Genomic DNA, 24,453 nt, shown 5'->3' with positions numbered 1-24,453 from the left:
ACCCCAGAGGAAGAAATTAATTAATTAATTAATAGAATATTATCATTTTTATTAAATAATATTATTTTATTTAATAATGATAATTTAATTATTAATTTAATTATTAATAATTAATAAAGATAATTAATTTGTGTAAATTAGAAAATCTATTTGATTAAAAAATTAAAAAATAAAAGAATCGTTTTAAATTTAAAAGAATTCTTGAATAAAGTAAAATTGAATTAAATTAGAATAAGAATTAGTAATTAAATTATATAAATAATGAAGATATTTATATAAAATAATATTAATATATTAAAAATATTTAAAAATTGTTTATTGATTGTTAAATTTTTATTTTTGTAATGAATAAATTTTCTAATTTGCGTAATTTGTTTTCTTTGAAAAAATTATTTTGAATTGAAGAAATTTAATAGGTATAATTTTTTTTAGTATTTTGTAAATTTCATTCCTTTAAATTTGATGAATATATCTTTTAGGTCCCTTGTTTCGAATTTTTTTGTATTATTACTATTATTATAATTATTATTATTATTGTCATTAAAATTTGCTAAAATTGATGAATAAATTGTCCATTTTGTTTTTCAGACCTGAGACGTGTAAATTTTTTTTGATTAATGAGTCGCGCTGCCCTTTCATTTATAGAGAGGAAGAAAAGAAAAAAAATCGTTTTTTTTTTAAAAAAAAGAGAAATGCTTTCTAAAATCATTGTAGCAACTTGAGTGTACAGTCAATATTTTTTTTTCTTTTTTTGTTTTGTAAATCCTAATAATGCATTTGTGGTAGCAATCATTGCTAATAGCAATCTCGTTAATAACAATAATAATTTACTTAAAGATAATATTTATAGCGCTCTTTTTTTACATATTTGCTTTCGTTTAACGTATATATATATATATAAAGTTTCTCTCTCTTTCGCTTTCTTTCTCACTCTCTCTTTCTCTCTTTGAATTCTATTTTGTCTGAATGTTTTTTTCTTTTTCTGATGTCAAAAACTCAAAAGTCCAAAAAACATTCAACAATTTAACAAGTCTTTGGACTCGGAGTTGTTCACTTGTTTTTCATTTTCTCATATTATCTTACCCTGATTTCACCCTTGAAACTAAAATTCACTCAAAACTGAAAATATTCTTTAGGTTTAATATCACTGTTTTTATTTTCTGTGGTATAATGTTGTGAACTTTTTTTTTCTCTTTTAATGAAAATATTAAAACAGAAAAGCCAGTTCTGAATATTATTTGATCATTAGTGAAGTTATTTTTCCCTAAAAATAATATTTGTGGGATTATTTTTATGAAATTTTGTAAAATATGTTCGTTTGAACAATTTGAGTATAGTATAAAAATTTTTAAGTTGATTTTTTTAAATTGAAAAATAATGAGGGAACTGTAGTTTTGTTTCAAAAAAATAATCTACTTTATTTATCGCTTATAGCACTTGAATTGAATACTTAAATTCAAAATAATTTTAAATTAAAATTGAATTTTGTGCTTTTTAATTGTTCATTAAATTTCAACTATTGTAATTGGAATTTGATTGAAGTTACCTTTTTAATTTTGTATTAAAATTATTTAACTAATTTTAAATAAACTTAAAATAAATTTAAAATACTCGATTGAATGTTTAATTTAATTTTCGAAAAAGATTTTCACACTTTTGAGATAATTTTACATTGAAAATAATTATATTCATTTCTTTATTTTTTCTAATAAAAGTTTTTAAAAATGAAAAAGAAAATAGAGAATGAAAATTTCTCTCAATATTTTTAGTAGTAAAAATAGACTTTTAGTACAAAAGTGCGGGCGTTATTTATTTTATAAAAATAAATAAATGAAATTTCTTTTTCGTTGGAAAAATAAAAAGAGAAAAATAACTTCATTTTGTGGCCATTTAAGAATTTTGAACAGTTTCCCTGAAATATTTTATTTCTATATTTTTATATAATATATATGCATATTCTTGATTAAATAAGAAGTTAATTAATTATTCTAAAAGATCAGTTCGAGAGACTAATAAAAAGCGATAACTCGCACTCAATCTCGTTTTGTCTAAAAATTATTTCATTTTGTTTTTTTTCTTTTTATTCGAAACTAAACGCAAATCGTTTTTCTTTTCTAAGATATGAAACTCTGTTCTGGAAAAATCACAATTTTACGCGTCGATTATTTTTTTTTCTCACATATTAGGAATAGATCCACGTTGGACACAGTATTCGCTTATAATTCCTAGGCCTACTTTACTTCGTAACGAGAAGGATCGTCTAATTTTTTTATTCATTTTTAATTCACACGCTCATCAGTATTCATAGTTCACTAAACTTGACGAAAATGTTCTGCTCGGCGACATTTTTTTTTTTATAATATTTTTTTTTGAGATTTAATGGATTTTTCGAGTATTTGATGATGACGACGAGAAAATATAAGAATTTTCGAATAATCGAAGAAATGGTTTTTTGTTTTTAAATCGCGTCTAAACTCTGTGAAAGTACTGCTATTTTGAGTTGTCGTTGATTCTCTAGTAAATTATTTACAATTTTTTTTTTTGTAGATATAGAAAAGTGAATTTTCATTCTATAATGTAAATTCATTTCTAGGCTACGATTTTTATCTTATCCCTTGGTTTTTTTTACACTAAACGGTAGAATTTGTAGCTTTCGTAAAATGCAACTTTCACAGGTAAACTATCATCACTTTTTTTACATCGTAACTCTTTAATTTTGCTCTTTAATTTTTTTGTTGTGTTTGAAAAGCATAAATGCCAATATACAAATAGGCCACTTAAAAAGTTTTTCGACGATTTTCTATTTCGATAAAATTCACTTTTGGGAATGTTTGTATTTTTTCGTCAGTGTTTCCTCTTTTGGGGTCCAGGTGAAGAACTTTTTGATGAGATAAAAATTGTTCCCAAAAAAAAAATTGATAGTCAACTCTAATACTGATTTTGTTTTTAGAGAACTAGAGTTTTGACGAGCGTTCACTTGCACTTCTCGAGTCAAATTGATTAAAATTAGTTCATTATTGCATCACAGTGAGGTACATGAATTTTTGACAAAGGCACCAAAAAGAAAGAAAAAAAAAATAAGTCTTGAATGGGCCTTTAGTACCTCTGTGTTTGCTAGTAAATCGAGTGTCGTCATTGATACGAGTCTTTGTGGAAAGTGTCGCTTTTGTGGAAGATTTTTCGCCCTTCCCTCGTGAGGTCTTGGCTTGCAAAATTGTTTTCAGACTTTGGCCTGGGAAGCAAACTCCCTGGTAATGTTCTCAGCTCCAAACTGTGCACCTGCAAAAATTAATTGCTTAAGTTTTGCATTATAAATAAAAAGTTGTGTAAATATTACCAAACCCTTTCGTATTCGTAAATTATAGAATATTTTGAATTATTAATTCTGTAAATGGGACAAAATATACTTTTATCATTTGTTTGATTTTGAGAAAAAGAATTTTAATTTGATTACCGATTCTTCGCTAGCACTTGCGTGAGCTGCCTGTTCCGCAAGAGCATTTACGACAGCATTTATGGTCTTCGATTCGCTGCCAAGATCCTCTTCACGATGCCCTACTAAATTAGGATTCTTCCCAATTTTATTTAACCTGCAGAGAAAAGTTGAATTAAGCGTAGGGACAGTAGGAATGAATATACCCAGCGATTATTCACAATTGACCGAGAAAAATTTAGCAACCACTTTTTTTCCTTCGATTACAATATCGTTAAAATCAATTTTTAATTTTTAATCTATAACTTTTGCCATACTATTAAAAAGAAAACTCTCACAATAGTAATATTTAATAATTAATATACATTACAACCAATTTCTTTATTAAAATAAACAGATTCGATAGAAAAATTAATTTATATTAAAAATTAGGGCAGCACAATTTGGAAAATACTTTTTTTTTCACTCACTGGTGCTAAAGATTTCTAAAAATGACGGAATAGTCGACAAATAAAAATTTTAAGCGACTGATAGTCGAACGATTTGTAAAAGCAGCGGTGGTTATTCTGTTTATTTTTATAGCAATACTTCATGTGCTGCTTATGAGTATTACTATATACAGAAATACAGTAGATTCTCAGATTTGAAAAGAAAAAAAATTTTTTTCAAAATTTTAATGCAAAAAAAGTATTTCGAAAGCAAATTTGTTTTGAGAATCCACTGTAATAATAAGCGTAAACTTTTGCAAGAGTATTCTGACAATGTAAAGAGCGTATATGTTCCTCGGTATGTTCAAATTGTCGACGATTTGTTTCAAATGCCTATCGCTAAAATTTTTTCAACTTTACAATAAATTTTAAATGCTGATTTTTAGATATTTCTGTTAGTTATTTAAAAATTAAAATAACACTTAAAAATTTTAAACATTTCTAATAAAAGTGTAAAATTTGTGTTCTTCAAATTAATTTTACTTTAATTCTACTTTGAATGAAATTAATTTAATTTTTTATTGTTTTTAACATTTAATACAGACTGTATTTAAAAATCGAAAAAGTCTCTTTATTCGTTACATAAAAAAAAGGAACAAGTTATATTTTTTTAAGATGAAAATAATTTTAGCGACAGTCATCATTTATTGTGAAAGAAATTTCCATGAAATATGGTTGATATGCGTTAGGAAATCAGCCATATTCGCAGAAAATTCTTGAGCTCATTTAAAATAGAGATCAGAAAAGAATTCACACATTTTAGAGCACTCAAAATTAAAAGAAAAAATAAATAGTTCCAAACCAATATTGATAGAAAATAGTTAATAAATTTTATGGAAGTATTTTACAAATTACATGTTCTTAAATTAAAAAATACTTTCTTTTGAATTTTATGATTATTTTCTTTTAGTAAGGGAATAAATTGACCAAAAATTTCTTCTTATTAAATAAAAAAAAATTCAGGGTTGCCAAAGGTCAGGAAAGTCGGGGATTTTTAGTAAAAGTACTGGAAAAATTGAATTTTTAAAATTCATGAGAAAACTCTGAATTTTGATGTTTTTTTTGTTTGCCTCGTAAACTATGAAATTACCAAGAATTTTAATACAAAACCTATAATTTTTTCTATTTCTGACATTAATTTCTTTTTAAATAACTCAATTTTTCAAGAACTATCATAAAATGATGACTTATAAATTATTTAATGAATAATTTTTACAATTTTCATAAATACTAGATTTATAGAAGAATTTTTGTTAAAAATACTATAAAAATTGAATTTTGGAAAAGTTACAAATGATTCCAGAAATTCAATTATTTTCAAAACTAATAAAATTCTTCTTCAAAATTTACTTATTGTTAAAAATTTTAATAAAATTCTTGGCAACATTTTACAGGAATTCAATTATTTACAAAATTTTTATAAATAATAAAATTCTTCACCGAAATTCAATTTTTTTTATAAACTTGGATAAAATTCGTTGCAAGAATTCAATTATTTATATAAATAATAAAACTCTTCACAGAAATTCAGTTATTTTTATAATCTTGAATGAAATTAGTTTGAACAATTAAATTATTTTCAAAAGTAATGAAATTCTTCGTAAAAATTCAATTATGTTCAAAAATTTAAAAAAAAATTCTTGTCAAAATTTCAAGTATCTTTATAAACAATAAAATTCTCTTTAGAATTTCAATCATTTTAGAAGAATTTTAATAAAATTCTTTATAACAATTCAATTTTAACAAACATTCAATTATTCAATAAATGATTTATTTTTTAATTTAAATAATTTATTTCTTCTAGAATTTTCTAATAAAAATTGATTTAAAAATGAATTACCGAATAATCGATTTATTATTTATGGAAATAATTGAATTCTTGCAACGAATTTTATTACATTTTTTTTAAAAATTAAATTTTTTTGAGAAATTTTACTACTTGTAAAAATATTTGAATTCTTGCGAAGGATTTTATTAGGATTTTTGTAAATAATTAGCTTTTTTTTGAAAAATTTTATGGTAATTTAAATTATTACAAAACAGGAAGAAGGCGATTACTCCGAGTCGAAGACTCGGAGTGATCGATTTCTTCATATTTTGTACTAATATTCTTATAAGTTGTTGAACTTCAAAAAGGTTTAAATTTGAATATTTTGACAAATTTTAATTCCTGCGGAAAAATAATAATGATTAAAGATTCATTTAAAAAAGAAGTTATTAATGTTTTCGAATAATTTTGCAATTAAAGAAATTCGCAAATAAATGTATTCAAGAGTATTTTTTTGAGGATTTAATAATTTTTAGAGTGAAGTAGAATATTCTTTAGGTTTAGGGAAAAGGTAAAAATCAGTCAGGAAAGAGTCTGGAAATCAGGGAAAAATAAAATTAAATATTTGTGGTAACCCGGAAATAATTAAACTTAAATTTTGCAAAATTGATTAAAAGAAGAATAGAACATCCACTCAATTCGGAGATCAGTATCGAAATAGTTTTATCAGGTGTCCTTTTCGTTTTTATATAAAAAACCATTTCCTTACAATCTCTCTCTCATTCATAATTATATTCTAACTAATCATGTATCGAGTAAAGTATAGAGATAAATAGAGATAATATATAGTTCTGAAAAAATGCACTTGTGCATGAGTGCGTGATAATAAATATATATAGAGAATATATATAGGAAAAAAGTTGATGAATGACGATTGAATAATATCGATTTGTATAGATATACATATAATATATAATAATTTTGACTGAAATACAATATAATATAAATGTAAAAAATAGCGATGGGGGAAGGGTTTAGCGATCGACATCTATTTATCACACCAACTCGATAGAACAAACCTAACCAAAGTTTATACCTCTCGGCGGCAACGCTCTCCATGGTCCGTCGCATTAATGGATATTGGTCCAAAACAGCGTTAAAATGATCCACCGAGAGGCTGAAGAGATTGCAGTAGGTCTCAGCTCGAACTGAAGCGACTCGCCTCGCATTTGTTAAGAGGCAAATTTCCCCAAAATAAGAGCCATCCGACAGTGATGTTGCCACCTCTCCATTCGCCATAACTATATCTACAATACCCTCCTGAATGAAATACATTTTCGAGCCAATTGTACCTTCCTTTATTATAATATCGCCTGGAAAAGACATTGGTAAATTATTATTAGATGCAATTCAAAGAAAATGTATGTTTCTCAAATATCTAGAATTGTTAGAGCTGACTTCAAAATAAGAACTTGATTATATTTACGAACATATTTTTCTTAATGGTTTAATTATCTTTTAATAGATACCCCACTGTATATGGAGTCATTAAAAAAGAACTGTTTTTCTTCGTTTAATGGCCTCATATATTTTTTCGTTTCACTTTATAGCTCTTTTAAAACTACTAAAATTCCTAATAAGCTAACTTGAAATAATTTTCTCCAGATTCTATGAAAAAAAATCGAATTCATAAAGAGTCTATTAAATATAAGTGTCCTTCTGAAATTCGATCTTCTTCTCTCCAATATTACTTATACTTTTGAAAAATAGAACTTGAGTTTTTAATGTTTTGTATTTGTATTGACAGAAAAATATTTACAACAGTTAGGGTGCAAAATTGTTAATTCTACATTGAGAAGTTTTTGGGTGAATTAAATTTAATTACCTGGTTGGAAAACCTCGTATCTTAACTTTGTGACGACGTCCGATACAAAGTTTGAATCCGCATTTGCGAAGAATGGTACAGATGCAACGAGCGATCTGCAGTTGTAGTTTATAACATCCTGTATGTTGACAATAAAGGGTAGATCATTAACAAGATGGTAAGCGCGAAAAGTTTTTTAATTAAAATTCAAGATCAGCAGCAGTTTCCACCATCAAGATTAATTTCAGACTCAAACTAATTGAATCGTTAATAAATGTTTGACGGTTTAACTTGTTCTATCAACTACTAATATATCCAGTTTGCTAATCGTTCTTTTTGCAATTTTACATTTACATTGTCAATTTTAAAACAACGGATGAAGGTATAGAATTTTAGAAAAATGCCTCACCTCTCTTAATTTTTCTGATAATTCGCCAAGAATTAACTCCTCGTCGAAGAATTTTCCCTGATAACGATGTTCAAAATATTCCGTTATCCTCTGTCTCATTTCTCTCGGCAATTTTCTGTAGGCCATATACTCTTCTACTTGTTTCACCTAGAATTATTTATGTTTTAAAAGAATGTCATGAATTTATTTTCTGTCATACTTATTATAGTGGAAAAATTGTTCGGGGTGTAAATGAGAAAGAAGATATACCTTCTCTCGATATTGTCTTCTCGACGAATCTAGTGATTGAATGAGATTCGTCGCATGACCAAGAAATAGTGCATAACACGTTGCACCACTGATCATGCTCAGCATCGTTAACCACATGTCGGTTAACGATTGCGGTGGAAACCTTCCGTAACCTATACATAACATATGTGACATGGCTTTAAACAATGCCCACGAATATTGCTCCAACCAAAACGAATCCTAGAAAAAAGAGTTGTTTTATTTTCTTTGAAGTAATGCTCTCCAGTGAATCTTTTTGATGCTTTGCATAATTTTCTTTTATCGTATATGCATCTTTGCATTGTAAAGAAATTATCGATTTTTTTTCTCTCTATAGAAAAGAGTTTATTAATTTTTCTGATACTCACTTGCAACTCGTTGATGGCAACCCATGAATTGCTGGGAAAGCCTTGAAGCATTGGTACCAGGAATTGTAGACAGCCACTCCAATGACCAATGAGGAGCATCATGCAGATCAGGTTAAATATCCGCATAAACACCGACGCCATATTCAGGAACTGCCAACAACAATGATCAGGCTTTACTTTCTCACTGTTCATTTACGTACCCATTTTTTTTTTTTTTTTTTTTGCTAAACCCTTTCTGTTAATGGCATCCGAAAGCGTCGTTGCGTATAGTGTACAGCGAAACAAGCGAGTGCCGCACAAAAACAACTGTCGACTTCGGCAACAAATTTTTATGATTATCTACTTTTGGATTCTTTATTTAGTATCAGAAAAACAAATAAAAAGAAAAGAAACACGAACATTAACGTTACACGTACACTAAATATAATGGATGCTGCAATTCATTATGTATTTTATTCTATTGAAAAATAATCAACCATTGCCAAAGTTTTCTTTTTTTAGGAATTTATAAGTACTTCTGTATTACTAATCTTCATTATTTAGCTTTAATAGTTTTTGTAACAGATTTTTACTGATAAATATTTTTAATTCTTAAAAAAGTACAAAAGATTTTCAAATACAAAACAAGGACTTTATACAGTATTTTATATTCTGTTTTTTGCAATGCCAAATACAACGATATTTGATATTTGTTTTTATCCATGAAAGGTCAATTTCATTGATTTGATATTGATAATAATCCCGTATTTATAAATTGATTCTTTAGTTACATAATAATTTTGAAATTTAAATAAAAATAAATTTTTTATTTAAAAATTATTTATTTGTAAATTAGTTAATTATAAACTGTTTATTTACTTAAAAGTTTGAAAGGAAATGGCTGATTTTTCAATAGTTTAAATCCCATAAATTTCTACTTTTAATTACAAATTATAGATTATTTGTTTAATGAAGAAAAAACATAAACAACAGAATAGGGAAACACGCGGATATTTAGTAATTCGGTGATTTCCTTTTAAAGAAGAAAATTAAAAAGACGATATAACTCCACTGACAATAATAATAATAATAATTGTAAATTTGTTAATAAAGAAAAGCATGCTATACATCAGAAAAAAATTACGCACGACGAGGTATACACAAACGAAAAACGAAAAAATGTCGAGAAAAACCGAAATCGCTGATAATTCTAAGATGCTTTTAACAGAAAAGAAACTGAAAAATCATTTTGAAAAATGTTGATTTATCTTCACATCGCTTAGTCAATTCTTTATTAATTCGATGTGAAGACGTTTTTTACAAGTACTAAAGACTTGAGAAAGGAGAAGAATATTTTATTTATTCTTTTATTTGCAGTAATTAAACAAATTTCGAAAAAGTATTTTTATTTATAATTTTTAATATTGCAGTTCACCAAAAGTGCATACAAGCGAAAGGACATCGTGGATGATTTTTCTTTTCATTAAAGAATTTAATATTTTATTTCCTTTTAATAAAAAAATAACACCCACAACGTTTCGCTTGTAAGATCTTCTGGTCGCAGGTGATTTAATTATAATTTATAAAATTATGCATATTTAACATTACTTCAATTAAAATAATTAGAAATATTTGTTATCAATATTAAATATTAAATAATTCCCGATTAGTTATCGATAAGTAATTTTTAAATCAATAGTTTTTGAAATAAACGATTTATAAAATTGATAAAATTTCTATTTTTCTCTTTTCTTGGAATATTGAGAATGATAAAATTGTCAAGAGTTAATGAAGCATGTTTCACGAATACCTACAGAATTGTATGCATTTCTTTTTTCATTTTACAATATAAAAAAAACTACATACACATCTGTTGAGACATATTCTCTTCATTGTCATCAATTTACAGGACATTGTTGTAAATAACGAGAGAAAAGTTTAATTATATTTTCTTAAACAAAAAGTAGAAATTAAAAAAAGGTTTACAAATTTCGAATTTCTTGTATACTTTTCTCTCGAATGACAGTTTCGATTACGACAAACCCATTTTGTTAATGCATTTTAAATTCATTAAGATTATATTTACAAATAATATAATTAATAAACTTGAGTTAATTTAGAAAATATTTAGTTTTTCCATATATTGATTATTCCTTTTTTTGATTTAATATTTTCTTTAATGTTTGTAAAAATTAACTTATCTTTTTTTAGTTTTAGAATGAAAAATATTTGTTAATTTTGTGATTTTTCGGGTTTAACGTATCGATTCCGTGATTACAATTCGTGATATTTTCTAGTGGAGCTAAAAAAAAATTAATGGTTCGTGTTAGTAATTAACAATATTGCGTCTGAGGCTACTAATAATGTTCCAAAAGGGGAAGATGATCTTAAAACTAGTTTCACAAATAAAATACGTTACCTTTTTTAAAGAACAAAAACACGTAGACGCATCTTCTACTTATATATAAATATATCTGTTTGTTTATATTTATATATAGGTTTAACAGTAGCCGCAAAAAGTTACTGATAATAAATTAAAACCAAACGAAAAAATTCTAAAACATTCTTTATGATTAAAATAATTATGATATCATTTTGAATATCTGAAAAAATTTAATTATTTAATTATGGGCATTGAATGTTGTATACTTTTTGTTAAAAATTGTTACAATATTATAACAATTATTTTTTATTGAAGAATTTTATCAAATACTTTTGTTTTTACATTCTCACAAGTATTTTTCTGTAAAATATATGATTAGTTTTCAGTATTTTAATTTATTATCAGAAGAAACTTTTGCTGCAATAATAGTCTAAAAAGTAATGAATATACATTTTACGTCCAAGAAAATTAATTTTATTGCAATACGTAAATGTAAATCGTCACTTTTTGGGAAAAAATAATATATTTATACAGTCCACTTGATTTTTAGTTATTGGGAGTAACAATTATTTGTTATATATATTTATTATAAGTTGTTGAATAAATTAAATAATAAAACCTAAATATTTATGACATTTATGTATTTTAAGGTACTTTTCACAAAAAATTACTTTACATAATAAAGAAAATTTCTATTTTATAGAAAATATTTTTGAAATTCATAAAAATCACGTGGATTATATAAATAGAATATGGAAATACATTAGACAAAGGGATGCGCACGAATGACAGCGGAAAAATGATTTAACGAAAAACTGCACTTCTCTACTGAACAATCAATAGGAGTGAGTGTATAAGCTTATTTATGATGTAATAATCAATCATAATAAGAATATCATTATTAACAATATAATAATATATAACAATAAAAAAATGATAATAATTATAACAACTCTAATTATTTTGTAATAAAAAAGGGCTAAATACTTTTTATTACGAAATAATTAAAAAACGGTTGAAACAAAAAGCAAATAATAATAATAGTAATAATAATAATAATGTCAGTACCAAGAACAGCAATCAACATTAAAAGAAAAATAAAGGTATATAAACGATAGAATGAGACGATAAACTCATTATATATTCAGTTTAATAATAATAATAAAAATTAACACTCGTTTGCTGAAACAGTGAACGTAAAAAACAAACAGTGGATCACAAGAAGCCATCAAAAAGCCAAGCGACAAGCAAAGTAAAACACATACAGCCGATAAAAGCACAGCTTACAAGTTTGTTGCTATAGAAGCAATGAGGATCGTTGGCAATAATAATATAGCAGTATAGGGAATTTATAGAGCTACTTTAACATTTATAATTTGGTTATGTTTATTTTTTTTTTTTGCTATGCTCTAATGTATGAACAACACAGTTTTCCTTCTTTTTTTTATTTTATTTACTTCTGCTGCTCCTCTAAAGCGGCTACAATGTGCGATTCGCGAAAAGCGACAGAGAAGGGACGCCCAATCACGTGCGCTGAATTCAGGAGTGCGCGCACCGTCTAGCGATCAAAAGCACAGATAGAATTTTTAAAAGCAGGCCTTTTTTATAGGTTTTGTCAAAAATGTCTCTAGTTAAGTGGTTTTTTTTAATTGAAATTTTTATATTAAGAATTCTGCCATTTAGATGAGTTTGATTATGATGGTGGTAATTTTCTATTTTTTATGATTTTAGAATGCATTTGAAAGTTTGAAGTGGAGAGAAACGTATGTTAGTTGTCATTTTTGAAAAACTAGTGAACTTGATAAAAATATTTTTTTTATTTTATTTAATTCGCGTTGGGAGAAAATGAGAATTGCGATTTAGTGGAGAGAGGACCCAGATAGCACGTTAGAACAATGGAAGGTTTGCTTCAGGTTTACATTGCAAGTTTGACGGAATTAACAAAAATGATGGCTTTTTGTCAAATTTGTAGTGTAAATCTACAAGCAATATTATAAATATTAAAAAAATAAATTAAATTATAAATTCATTAATTATTACTAAGGGGCTATTCAAGTGTTATTTGAGCATATTTTTAGGGGTTCTGACCCCTCCCCTTACCCAAGTAAGAATTTGTATGATTTTTATCGTCCGCTCCCCTCTATCTTAACTAAAATTTCTCTCTACATTCCCTTTTTTCGAAAACTTGATTTTAGGTAATTAAAAAGTGGACAAATTTTACATTAAATTTCACATAAAATTCTAGATCCCATCCCCTACCTAAGAAAGCATAAGTAGGGCTCGAACTAGGTTCGTAAATCCCGTAAAAGTCCGTTTTTTTAAAGGACCACAAAGTCCGTAATTTGATTCAAAAAGGATGAAAAGTTCGTAAATTGTACGATATAATTTGGATAATTTTAGAGAAATTACAAATGATTCCAGAAATTCAATTATTTTCAAAAGAAATAAAATTCTTCGCAGAAATTCAATTATGATCAAAATTTTTTGAAAATTTTTATCAAAATTTTAATTATCTTTAGAAATAATTAAATTCTTCTTCGAAATTTAAGTATTTTCAAAAATTTTCCACAATTCAATAATTTTTAATATCTACACAATTTTCATGAAATTTTCCAAAAGAATTCAATTATTAAAAAAAAAATTGTTATAAAATTCTAAACAAACTTTTAATTATTTTCAAAAAATAATAAAAATTTCACAGGAATTTCATTATTTACAAATTTTTTTTATACATTTCTTCGCAATCATTCAATTATTTTCATAAATAATAAAATTTTTGCGGGGATTAAATTATTTTCATAAATAATAAAATTTTTACGGGGATTCAATTATTTTCGTAAATAATAAAATTCTCTTTAGGAATTCAATTATTTTTATAAATAATAAAACTCATTGCAGAATTTCAATTATTTTTAATACAATCTTAATCGAATTCCTCGAAAAAATTCTTAAAAATTTTATTAAATTTCATCAAAAGAATTCTGATGTTTAAAAATTTATAGATAAAATTCTTTATGAAAATTCAATTTTAAGAAACATGCAATTATTCAATAAATTGTTATTTTCGTATTTATATAATTGGATTCTAGTAAAATTTTTTCATAAACATTGATTTAAAAATGGATTTTAGATAAAATTTAAGATTATAATTAAATTTTAAAATCATTAGAGGGTACATTTATAGAAATAATTGAATTTTGAAAAGGTTACAAATTAAAATTATTGAAAATCTGAATTTTTTTTGTATTTTTAACTAAAAATTCTGTAAAATTAATTTTTTTTAGAAAGTTTAATTGCGGATCTTTTTGAAGTTTTTATTTTTTAATATAATTTAATTGAAGAATTTTTGAAAAATTAAAATGTAAAATTGAATTGTAAACAAATGACTTTGAAAATTCTTGAAGAACTTTTTTAATAATTATTAAAAATATTTGACTTTTAGAAGATATTTAGTTAAACACGAAAAAAAATTCAATTTTGTAAAAGTTACAAATTATTGCAAAAATTCAATTATTGTCAAGGGTAATAATATTTATCGCAAAAATGAAATATCATTGAAAATTAATAAAATTCTTTTTAGGGATTCAATTATTTTCATAAATAAAATTCATTGCAGAATTTAAATTACTTTTAATACAATTTTAATCAAATTTCTCGAAAAATGTCATTATTCTTAAAAATTTTATTAAAATTCGTTGATAGAATTCTATTATTTGAAAATTTGTTGATAACGATTCGGTTCGAGCCCTGAATAAGTTTTGAAATCAAAATGTAATTTTGAATAATTGCATTGACTTTAACACTCCCTTAATGAATTAAGTAGGAAATTTTGTTTTCTTTCATTTTATGATTGGAAATGAATTTTTTTTTTCAAAATTTTTTTAAAAAATTTAAGGCCTATGCAGATTTGTGAAAGACGGAAGGAAATTACGTGTATCTGGGTATAAATTAGAGGCAAAAAAGAAAAAGAGAAATAAAAAGAGGTGTGAGTGAAAAAAGATATGAAAATTGAGAAAGAGAGCGAAAGAGAAAGAGGGAATGAGAGTGAGAGTGAAAGAGAGAAAGAGTCTAATGGAATGAACGATCGCGCGATTAAAGATCGTTTATAGAGGAAGTATTAGCCTCTAAGAGAAAGATATATGGGTCACAGGGTCATCGATGATGGATCGATGTTCACCCTTAATTAGATTCAAAAAGGATAAAATCCAGCTCGGTTGTTGATTATTATCTGTTGCATTTTTTCATCGCTAGACGGGTGCCGATTGTGGTTTAATACGTATAAGCATAGCCTATTGCTGCGGGAAATGTATAATATATATATGTATATAATTATATATGCGGCGGAAAGTAAAGCGAATGTTTGTAAGTAGAAACCAACGAGCCAATCAGCGTGTAGCTCTTTCCTCACGCCCTTTTATTTCGTTCTTATTTTTTTTCAATTCTTGATGGAGGAATGTACAATTCAATATTGAACAAATCGGTTTTTTTTACTTTTTTTTGAAATTCTTTTCAAAAAAATATTCTTTTCTTCGAGTTTAGAGAAAAATCGTTTCTGTTTCAATATATTTTCATTTTAACTTTGAATTTAGTTAAAAAGAAATCGCTTTGACCTTTTGTGAAAGAAAAATTCAAAGTGAAAGTGAAAATAGATAATTACACCTCGACGAAAATTATCTTTTCTTCCTGGAATTTTTTTCTCTTTGATTTTTCCCCTTTATTTTTTTTCTTATTGAGAAAAAGATCATCTTCTTTATTGTTTTTTCCGTTTTTTTAAGAATCTTATCGTAGACCCATTTTTTAAAAGAGAAATTCATAATTTTTTTTGAAAACTTATTTTTTCTCTTCTTCCCAATGGGAAATTTACAACTGGCGTAGTACTGCGCCAGCACTGGCAGCACTGGCGGCAAGGCTGAGAGCCAGCACTGGCATGGCACTGGGATGATAACGCCGTCTGGCGCTGCCGAAGTACTGTCTGTCAGTGCTGCCAGGCAGCACTGGACCAGTGCTGGCTAAGAATATTGCCCCAATAAATGCCGTATTGCTATTAATTAGTCGTAAATTAATAATTATAAATAATTTAACAACAAAATGGTAAATAATATTAATAAATAGTTATTATTCATAAAATATTTCTCTTCTTAAAGAAATTGTATTAAAGATGGAGACTAACAATGGATATAGTAAATGAAGTAGAAAAAAATTGTTCATAACATTTAAAAATTTAATAATAATAAACAATTACAGTAAGTGTGCATTAGATTTTCATATTTTAGTACCTATCGATTGGAATCTAGAAATATCGCAAACCTATGAAAATAAACAAAATTACTGACGAGGGGAATCGAACCTACGACCTACGGACTAACAGACTAACGCTCTAACCACTATGCTAACGACACATGTGTACAGTAAAGTATTAATATCTCAGTATCATTCAGACATACAATTATTGAGTCAAAGATGAGAAAAAAATAGGGATACGTTAGAAATAATAAATTGAAATAAAATAAATTAAACTAAATTTTTAATAATTAAATTAAATTACTTTACTTATTGCATTTAACATTTTACGTAATTCTTAAATTACGTGGTAATTTTTTAATAATTTTTTATTCATAGTAAGAAGTATAATAGTATTTTAATAGGAACCAAATTATTATTGAGATTAAAGTTTAAATTTTGTTTATAATTTTAATTTGTTTAAATAATTTAATATTTACAAAATTAGACAATTGTGTTAAATTGTTATTATTAAATTTAATAAGTATAAAAAATGAACAACTGAAAAGTAAAATATTATTTTTTCAATAAATTTATATTTATAAACATTTATAAACTTTTTTTATAATTCTTTTCAAGTTTATGTCAAAAAAGCAATGTTGGCAAAGAGCGTTGTGAACAATTTTTCTATACTCAGCCAGCACTTGCCGCCGTGGCTTGTCCAAGCTTTGGCGAAACAAAAATTCTGTACTGCGCCAGCACTAATTGTCGAGGCTCGGCTAGACTACGCCGAACAATCGTCTGAGTACTAAGCCAGTGGTGAACATCGGCACTACACTGGCATTTCCCATTGGGTTTGAAATTTTTAGAAATATTGAAAATTTTATTCGGATTTATGAAATAATTTTTTTTTTTTTTGGATTGGAAGAATTAATTTGAATATGTTTGATAACTTCGGCTATTATCATTATATAGAGTAAATCTATCGAAAATTCACAAGTTTGATGTTTGATTAATAAAGTAGTAGGGACTGTTAAGGAAACTTTAGGTTACTTCGATGTGATTGAGAATTTTGGTCGTTACCTTGAGAAATCACTGAAATTCGCCATCTTAATCGATTCTAGAATTTCTAGATATTACATTTATAGTTTATTAGAGTTTGAAAATTTTGCCAGTATTCAATTTTATTTTTATTCGAAACTTCTTTTTCAATTATTATAAATTAAATTGTTTGATAATTTAATTTACTTCTGTAATTTTTATTTAATTGCTTCATTAATGAAAACTTTGAATTTTAATTTCGAATTACATTCATTATTTTCATATTTTTTGTTTATTATTAAATTTTACGTTACTATTTCGTGTAATAAATTGAAAAATTTTTGACAGATTTTAAAAATATTTAAAGAAAAGGAATAAATTTTCTTTGGAAGTATCTTTGAATTATTTCCATTCATTGTAGGAAATTCACGAAGAATGTGCGAATTTGACGAAATTGTGAAAAAGCACTCATTCGAAGCAGTTAACTTGTCCTTTACTAAATAAATCGGACAATTTTCCCATTTAGACCTTTATTATTAAATAATGTTCAAATTACCTTAATGATACGTACTAAGATATAGGTTAGTGAAATAATTCTTTCATGATTTTTTCCCCTTAATTTAATAACAAATATGTTTTTGTTTTGCTTTAAGACATTCAAAAACTAATTATCATAATTTCATTCTCAATTTTCGTTTCTATAAAAAGAAGAATAAAATACAGTAAATTTTCGTTTCTTAATTTTCATTAATGAACGACGAAATAACGACAAAAACAAGTAATGAATTAAAAAATAATTACTTAATGTGAGACAAATCTAGCGCAATAAAATACTAAATTTATACTTAACACTTAACGTATAATTATTAAATAGTATACATTCATTTCAATTGTTCACTTATTTCACTTAACTAAATGTTTCATCATTTTAAGCAATTATCACCAATATGAAAAATTTGTTAGACTTAAACCAACAGAAATTAAATTTTTAAAAATTTTGAATAATCAGAAAAAGGTGATTTTGTTTACTACGAAAAAATACTTTGAATGTAATTAACAAAAAAGTTACTATTTAATCATACAATCAATAAATAATTATTAATAATAAATAATAAATTCCTAAACTATATTATCAAATAATTTTATTTTTGAATTGAAATCTATTATTTTCCTTGATAAATAATATCAAATGAATTACAGTGAACTATTTGAATCGAATAAAAGTTCTCTTTTTTTCGCAACGTAATATAATTAATAAAAGAAAATGAGACTCTAATGTTAAGAACTCATGCATGAAAAAACGAATGGAGTATACATGAAGTTTTATGCATAAGCTCGAAAGCGAGACTCTGAACCAAATGAGGCGAGAAAAGCGAAGCTTTTTAAAAGATTGAAAATCTCTTCTACTCAAATGGCAAAATTAAATTAAGATAAAGCAATATGAAAAATCTAAAGTTATTTAAGGCGGAACATAAAATTAGAACCTTTTTTTCTATGATTGAAAATAGAATATATGATTTTTTTCGTGAGGTAAATAATTTTAAATTATCTTTTTATTTACTTTTAGTTTATTATATTATTAATTTTTAATAGGAGAATTTTTAATATGAATTCAATATTTTTAAATAAATAAATAAATATTAAGTAACTAAATCTAATGCAAAATTAAAAATTAAAATATTAAATAATTAAAGTAATAATTTACATTTTACACTGATTTTTTTTTTACTAAAAGAGAAATTGTAAGTAAATGTTCGTCTAATTCTTTCTCGTTCAGTATTATTTTTCAAAATTAAAAAATCGTTTTTAGTGAAAAAATACAAATAATTTTTAACCAAGTCTCAAGCGAAGTAGAAATTTTACAAAATGAAAAATATTTGTCAATCGGATAAAAATGAAGAAAAAAATAAAATTTGTGTAATAAAAGCAGAAAAGAAGAATCACTACGTGAGAAGAATGTCTTAAAGCAAATATATATATACGCGAAAATTAGAAATTATTGATTTGTCTCGAGAGGCTCGTATTTCATCGAGACCTCGTTAACGTTATTTTAGGTGACTTCCGCTGTAAATGCATATCATGAATTTTGAAAGGACCTTTTTGGTTCGGCAATGCTTTTATAAATGAAAGCGCATTGCCGCAGTATTGAATTTGACGAAGAATTTTTCCCCGTTTTGTCTCTTTTTTTTTTGAACATGAGAATTTCCTTTTATATTTCTCACGAGGTGCGTACGCTCCCTCCATCGTGTTTTCTTTTTTTTAGTTTGAGAAAATTAAGAACGAAAAATCGTCGCTGCGATGAAAAAAAAGGAAAATAAATAACGATAGGGCTGTGCGGCTAAAGAGCTTGCGCGATCGTTTAAGGGCGGGTTACCTTAAAAATAAGGTCGCTTTTGCTGAAACCGGACTTCTTTTTATTCATATTGTCAGAGCTTAGGCGCCCCCTCCGCTCAGTGCGTTTTTTTTGTAGGTTCTGCAATATCTAGAAACAAAAGAAAGCCGGGACATAGCAAGACATAGTAAGAAGAGGACGACAGGTTACAGAAAAATAGTACAGAGAAGTAAAGAAGAGAAGAGTAGAGAGAGAAAGAGAGAGAGAGAGAAAGAGAAATTGGAAAAAGAAATAAATAGTGTTATTATCATTAAAGAAAAAGAAGAATCTCGGAAAGGACTCTCTCGTTATCATTATTTTTTTTAGTAAGCAGTTGAAAAATCATATTTCAGACGATGACTCTGTTAATTTTTGGGAATTGTACTTCTCCTCGTTTTAGCAAAGCTTTTTTATTTTCTTCACCTGCCTGTCTTCTCGATGTGCGGGGAAAGATTTTAGTCACACGATATAGCTAAAGCTTTTCCGTTTTTCGAACTTCCTGTTTTAGCACACATTTCTCAATAATTAAATTACAAAAGGGGAAATAATTAATCGAAAGTACACTCGAACCCCCGTTTTGTGGCATTTCTTCTAGGACAATAATATTTTATCATGATTTAATTATCATAGTTATTTTTTAATAAAATTTGAATTGAATTATAAAAAAATGGCGTTTATTTGAACCGTGGAAATCGTAGGAATATAAATTTTCTTATTAGGATCACTTTTTGGAAACAAAACTTATTCTGAAGAAATAGGTAGTTAATATCGAATTAATATAATATAATAATAAACTTATCTCGTATAGCAGTCGTAAAATTAAAAAAAAGAATTTTTAAATGTTAAATATTAAATGGTAAGTAATAATTAATTAAAGAAAATTAATTTAGAATTTTATACGCACAGAATTGAGGTTCGAGTGCGAATAAGAGTACATTTTCTCTTCGAGTTGAACTTTGTTGACTAAAATTTTTCACGAAAATACACATTTTTAAAATAATAGGAACAAAAGATCGGAAGTTCGTTGACAGAAAATATTATTATTAATGGTATGGAATTATGAAATAGTTGGGTTAGTTTATATATATTGAAAATAAGCTTCTCTTCACAATCTCTCTATTACATCTTTTCGAACATTTGTCATTTCATTCTCTGGTTATTGTAATATTTATATTGAAATGGGAAAAATTTTGAATTTAAATGAAAATTTTATTGTGTGTTTATTTTTTTATATTTGTTCGGGTGTAAATTAAATTTAAAATTCTCGAGCACGATTTACATGTATAAATAAATATATTTGTATTTTTTTCCATTAGTATTCGTGTGCGAGACAAAAGATAAAATTAAATCTCAAAAAACCAGAAAAGTACTGGTTCATAATGGTGTATCCAAAGAATACAAGTAATTTTTATAATGTTTGCATTATTAAAAAGAAATTTGTTTAATTTTAATTTTGTTTTTGCTTTTTTTGTTATAAGAATTACAAACAAAAATTTATTTTTTCCGTTTCGGATAAAGGAATAAAAATAGGAGAAAAGTACATATAACATAGTTTGATAATGGAGTTTTTTCTCTCGTTGTGTAGCAAATGGAAAATTTTGAAATTTTTAAACAAATGTATTGAAAAGAAATATTTAATGTTTTTGATTTCACAATTTTTCTGCAGATATCAAATTGAGACAAAAAAAGAATCAAAAAGTTGCGAAGCAACATTTTTGATTCGTTTTTTGTCTCAATTTGATATCTGCAGAAAAACTGTATTTGTCCCCATTGTTTAATTTTTTTTTAATAGTATTTTTCATTAATAACATTTTTCACTGAAAGTATTAAAAAATTTGGAATTCTTCAAGAGAAAATGATCCAAATTTATATAAAATTTTAGTGAGGAAAAAAATTATAAAAAGGAAATAAATGAAGAAATAAGAGAGTACAAGTTGACCATATGATTAAGATTTAATTATATTAATTGTACTATAGAGAAAAAGCCAGTCAATTAAAGCTCTCGCATTTGCACAAGCGGCAAGCGTAATATTTCAAAAGCTCGCTAAGAGTTTACAAATTAATGAAAAAAGAAGAATTACTTTTCCCTACTTTTAAAAATATATCGTTACTTAAGAAGAGAAATTTCCGAGGAAATTTCTATCAAAGATTACCAAACAAATACAAAAAGTTCCTTAATTTAATTTATCCTATTATAATTTTTAGCAATTAGTTTCATGAATATTCATACAGAATTTATTTATTACCCAGAAAAAAGTAATCGAATTATTAATAGAAATAAAGCGTCTTAATATAAATATTTAACTTTAAAGTAAAAAATTTGTTTTTCTTCTTACTTTGAAAGAGAGAGTGACGAAAAAAAGAGCAGAACCTTGTTTTCCTCTTCAACTACAAGTGAAAATAAGTAAGAGGATTGCAGAAAATTTGCATTTTGGATTAAAATGATCTGCAACAATTTTATTTGAATACCAAATTGAATATTTAAAGATAATCTAAAATTAGCTTAAAATATGGATGCTGCTGATTTTTTTTAATACCCAACACAATGTTTCTGTAAACAGCTGAATTCGCTGTTATTAATAAATATAAAAGTAAAATAAATTCGCTTACTTTTTTCTAGGTTATATGATAGTTTATATTAAGAAAAGTGAGAAAAAACGTATAATTTTTAACTTAAAAGTTAAAAGTTATAATTTTAAAAACGATATATTTTTCAAAATAATAAAAAAAGTGGTCACAAGCTAAATGAACCTTTTTACCTTTTCATATCAACATATATCTCGAATTGAATCACGAAAATTAAAATATTAGTTTTGGCAAAAGAGATCATTGCGAGTAAATGACTCGGAATTCATTTTCTTTTTTTTTAAATTATCAGTATTAATTCCTGTAAACAAATAATTTTTTTAAATTCTATTAAATATGTTTTTAAATATTTTGTTATGAAAAAATTTTAAATAACACGAATGGTAATTTAAATAATAGGTATTTAAATTGAATATAAATAATTTATAAAAAAGACTTTTTTTAATTTAAAAAATTATGATATATAATTTACTATACCTACAATTTTCCTATGATAAATATTTTAATGTTGATGTATTTAATTTTTTTGTCTCTAAAATTCCAAGTTTAATTATTTCTGAAAATTATTGGTCAACTTGCACCTAATGTAGTATAGATTAAAAATAATATTTAGAAGTGTAAAATAAATTTGAGGTTGTCAAAAAAATGGAATATGTAGAACATATTTCTTTTTGTTCGTTTTATGAAAAAAGAATTTTTTTTTTATAAATCTCTCACGTTTCTCATAAAGTGTAATATGTTTCTAAACTTAATACTCGCGAGATTAGAAACAAAAAGTAATTTATCAGTTAAAAAATAATTTTTTTTGAAATAATAATTAATAGTTATAAAAATTATAATATAATTATTATAATTATAAAATATGGTGGCTAAAAGTATAATAATTAGTCTTCGTAATTAAAAATGAGAATGCAAATAAAGTTTTGGATAATAATTAAATTGTTTGTAATTAATTTATTCTTATAGTAATTAAACATGTTTTATTATTAAATTATTTTTTAAAGTTTCTATAAAAATTTCTAAAGGCAGTTAAATAAACAATTAGTTTAAAAATACTAAAGGGCTGTATTAAAATAAACACTTCTAACTATAATAAATTATCGATCTTAAGAATACAACAACGATCTCATGACAATATTCACCAGGTTTGCACAACGTTTCTAAATTATTTAAAATTAAATTTTATAAACATTTAAAATACTTCATCTTACTAGCTTCAATGTAATTAATTATCTTAAAAGCTATTTATCTTTCTCTTCTGTTTCAAGTTTTCATTATAGATACAAGAGAATAAAATAAAATTTATAATATACAATAATATTATTATAAATTTGTAGATGTTTTGTAACCATTAATGCATTGCACTTGTCAACAGAATGAAAGAATTGATAATCTATGTTTGTAATAATTAACAAATTCCACAATCATGCAAAATGTAGAAAAAATTCCTAAATCTAACATCTTTTAAAACCAATAAAATTATTTTAAATTTAAACAATTAATTTTCAAAATCACAATCAAACCGAACAAAGGAATATTTAACTCTTCATTTTTCAAATATCAACCTTTTCAACAACATTATCCAAAATACAATTTCACAAATAAAAAAATAGATGTGTACCTGTGATTATTTTTTCACACGGAGAAACATTCGATAAAATAGTATGGATCTATTTTTTTTTGGTAAATTTCTATTTAGAAAAAAGAAGATAGTAATTATAGATTGGAAAAGAAGAGAGGAAAAATAACTAATTAGGATTTTTTGTTAAAATAATATTTTATTTTTATTTTATTAGAGTAGAATTTTAATTGAATTTAAAATTAAAAAAATTAATTTCTTTGTTTCATTATAAAGGGCAAAAAATGCTCACTCTTTGTAAAAAAAATTGTTTCTTTTTTTTAATTGACGCAGTAATAGCATTGATTGGAAAAGGAATTATCGAGATTTTTGAAAACCGTAATCAACGTTTGACTGTAAATGAGAATTTTCAGTATGAATGTCCCAATTACCCATTGTAACCGTATTTTATCTAACTTTTTAACCGACTCGTTGAGCATTAAAAAAAAGGGAAACAAATGTTACAGAATTTATTTCGATCTGTTATTCTTTTTAGGAGGCAGAAGTTTATTCATTTTTTTGTTCTAAATTGAATATATATAATAGAAATTATTTTTTGGGAAATATTTTTCTGAATTTAAAACAAAGGGTGAATTTTTTCTGTTTGACCTGCAAAATCTATATAAAATATCTAAAAAATAGAAATTTTCATCCATAC

At 25.2% G+C, this 24,453-nt stretch overlaps 1 protein-coding gene across 6 annotated transcripts in view; it reads right to left on the bottom strand.

Annotated features, from left to right (window-relative positions):
- Positions 1-923: 923 nt before the first annotated feature.
- LOC122508249 (potassium/sodium hyperpolarization-activated cyclic nucleotide-gated channel 2) overlaps positions 924-24,453 on the bottom strand; it is a 242,980-nt gene continuing 219,450 nt past the window's right edge. For 2 of the 6 annotated variants that reach the window (XM_043621500.1, XM_043621496.1), the window contains 8 exons: positions 19,595-19,702; positions 8,598-8,747; positions 8,212-8,430; positions 7,963-8,109; positions 7,575-7,692; positions 6,774-7,062; positions 3,455-3,590; positions 924-3,279 (listed from right to left, as the gene is read on the bottom strand). In XM_043621500.1, coding sequence (XP_043477435.1) covers positions 3,133-3,279; positions 3,455-3,590; positions 6,774-7,062; positions 7,575-7,692; positions 7,963-8,109; positions 8,212-8,430; positions 8,598-8,747; positions 19,595-19,702 — 1,314 coding nt within the window. In that variant the 3' untranslated portion in view covers positions 924-3,132. The remainder of the gene's footprint in view (positions 3,280-3,454; positions 3,591-6,773; positions 7,063-7,574; positions 7,693-7,962; positions 8,110-8,211; positions 8,431-8,597; positions 8,748-19,594; positions 19,703-24,453) is intronic. The other 4 variants (XM_043621494.1, XM_043621497.1, XM_043621499.1 and 1 more) reach the window with 3 other exon arrangements.

The sequence above is a fragment of the Leptopilina heterotoma genome, unplaced genomic scaffold (assembly GCF_015476425.1).
Source record: "Leptopilina heterotoma isolate Lh14 unplaced genomic scaffold, ASM1547642v1 Lhet_53, whole genome shotgun sequence".
In the NCBI taxonomy this organism is placed as follows: domain Eukaryota; kingdom Metazoa; phylum Arthropoda; class Insecta; order Hymenoptera; family Figitidae; genus Leptopilina; species Leptopilina heterotoma.
Note: the sequence above shows the minus strand (reverse complement) of the source record. Positions and strands in the feature narration are given on the sequence as shown.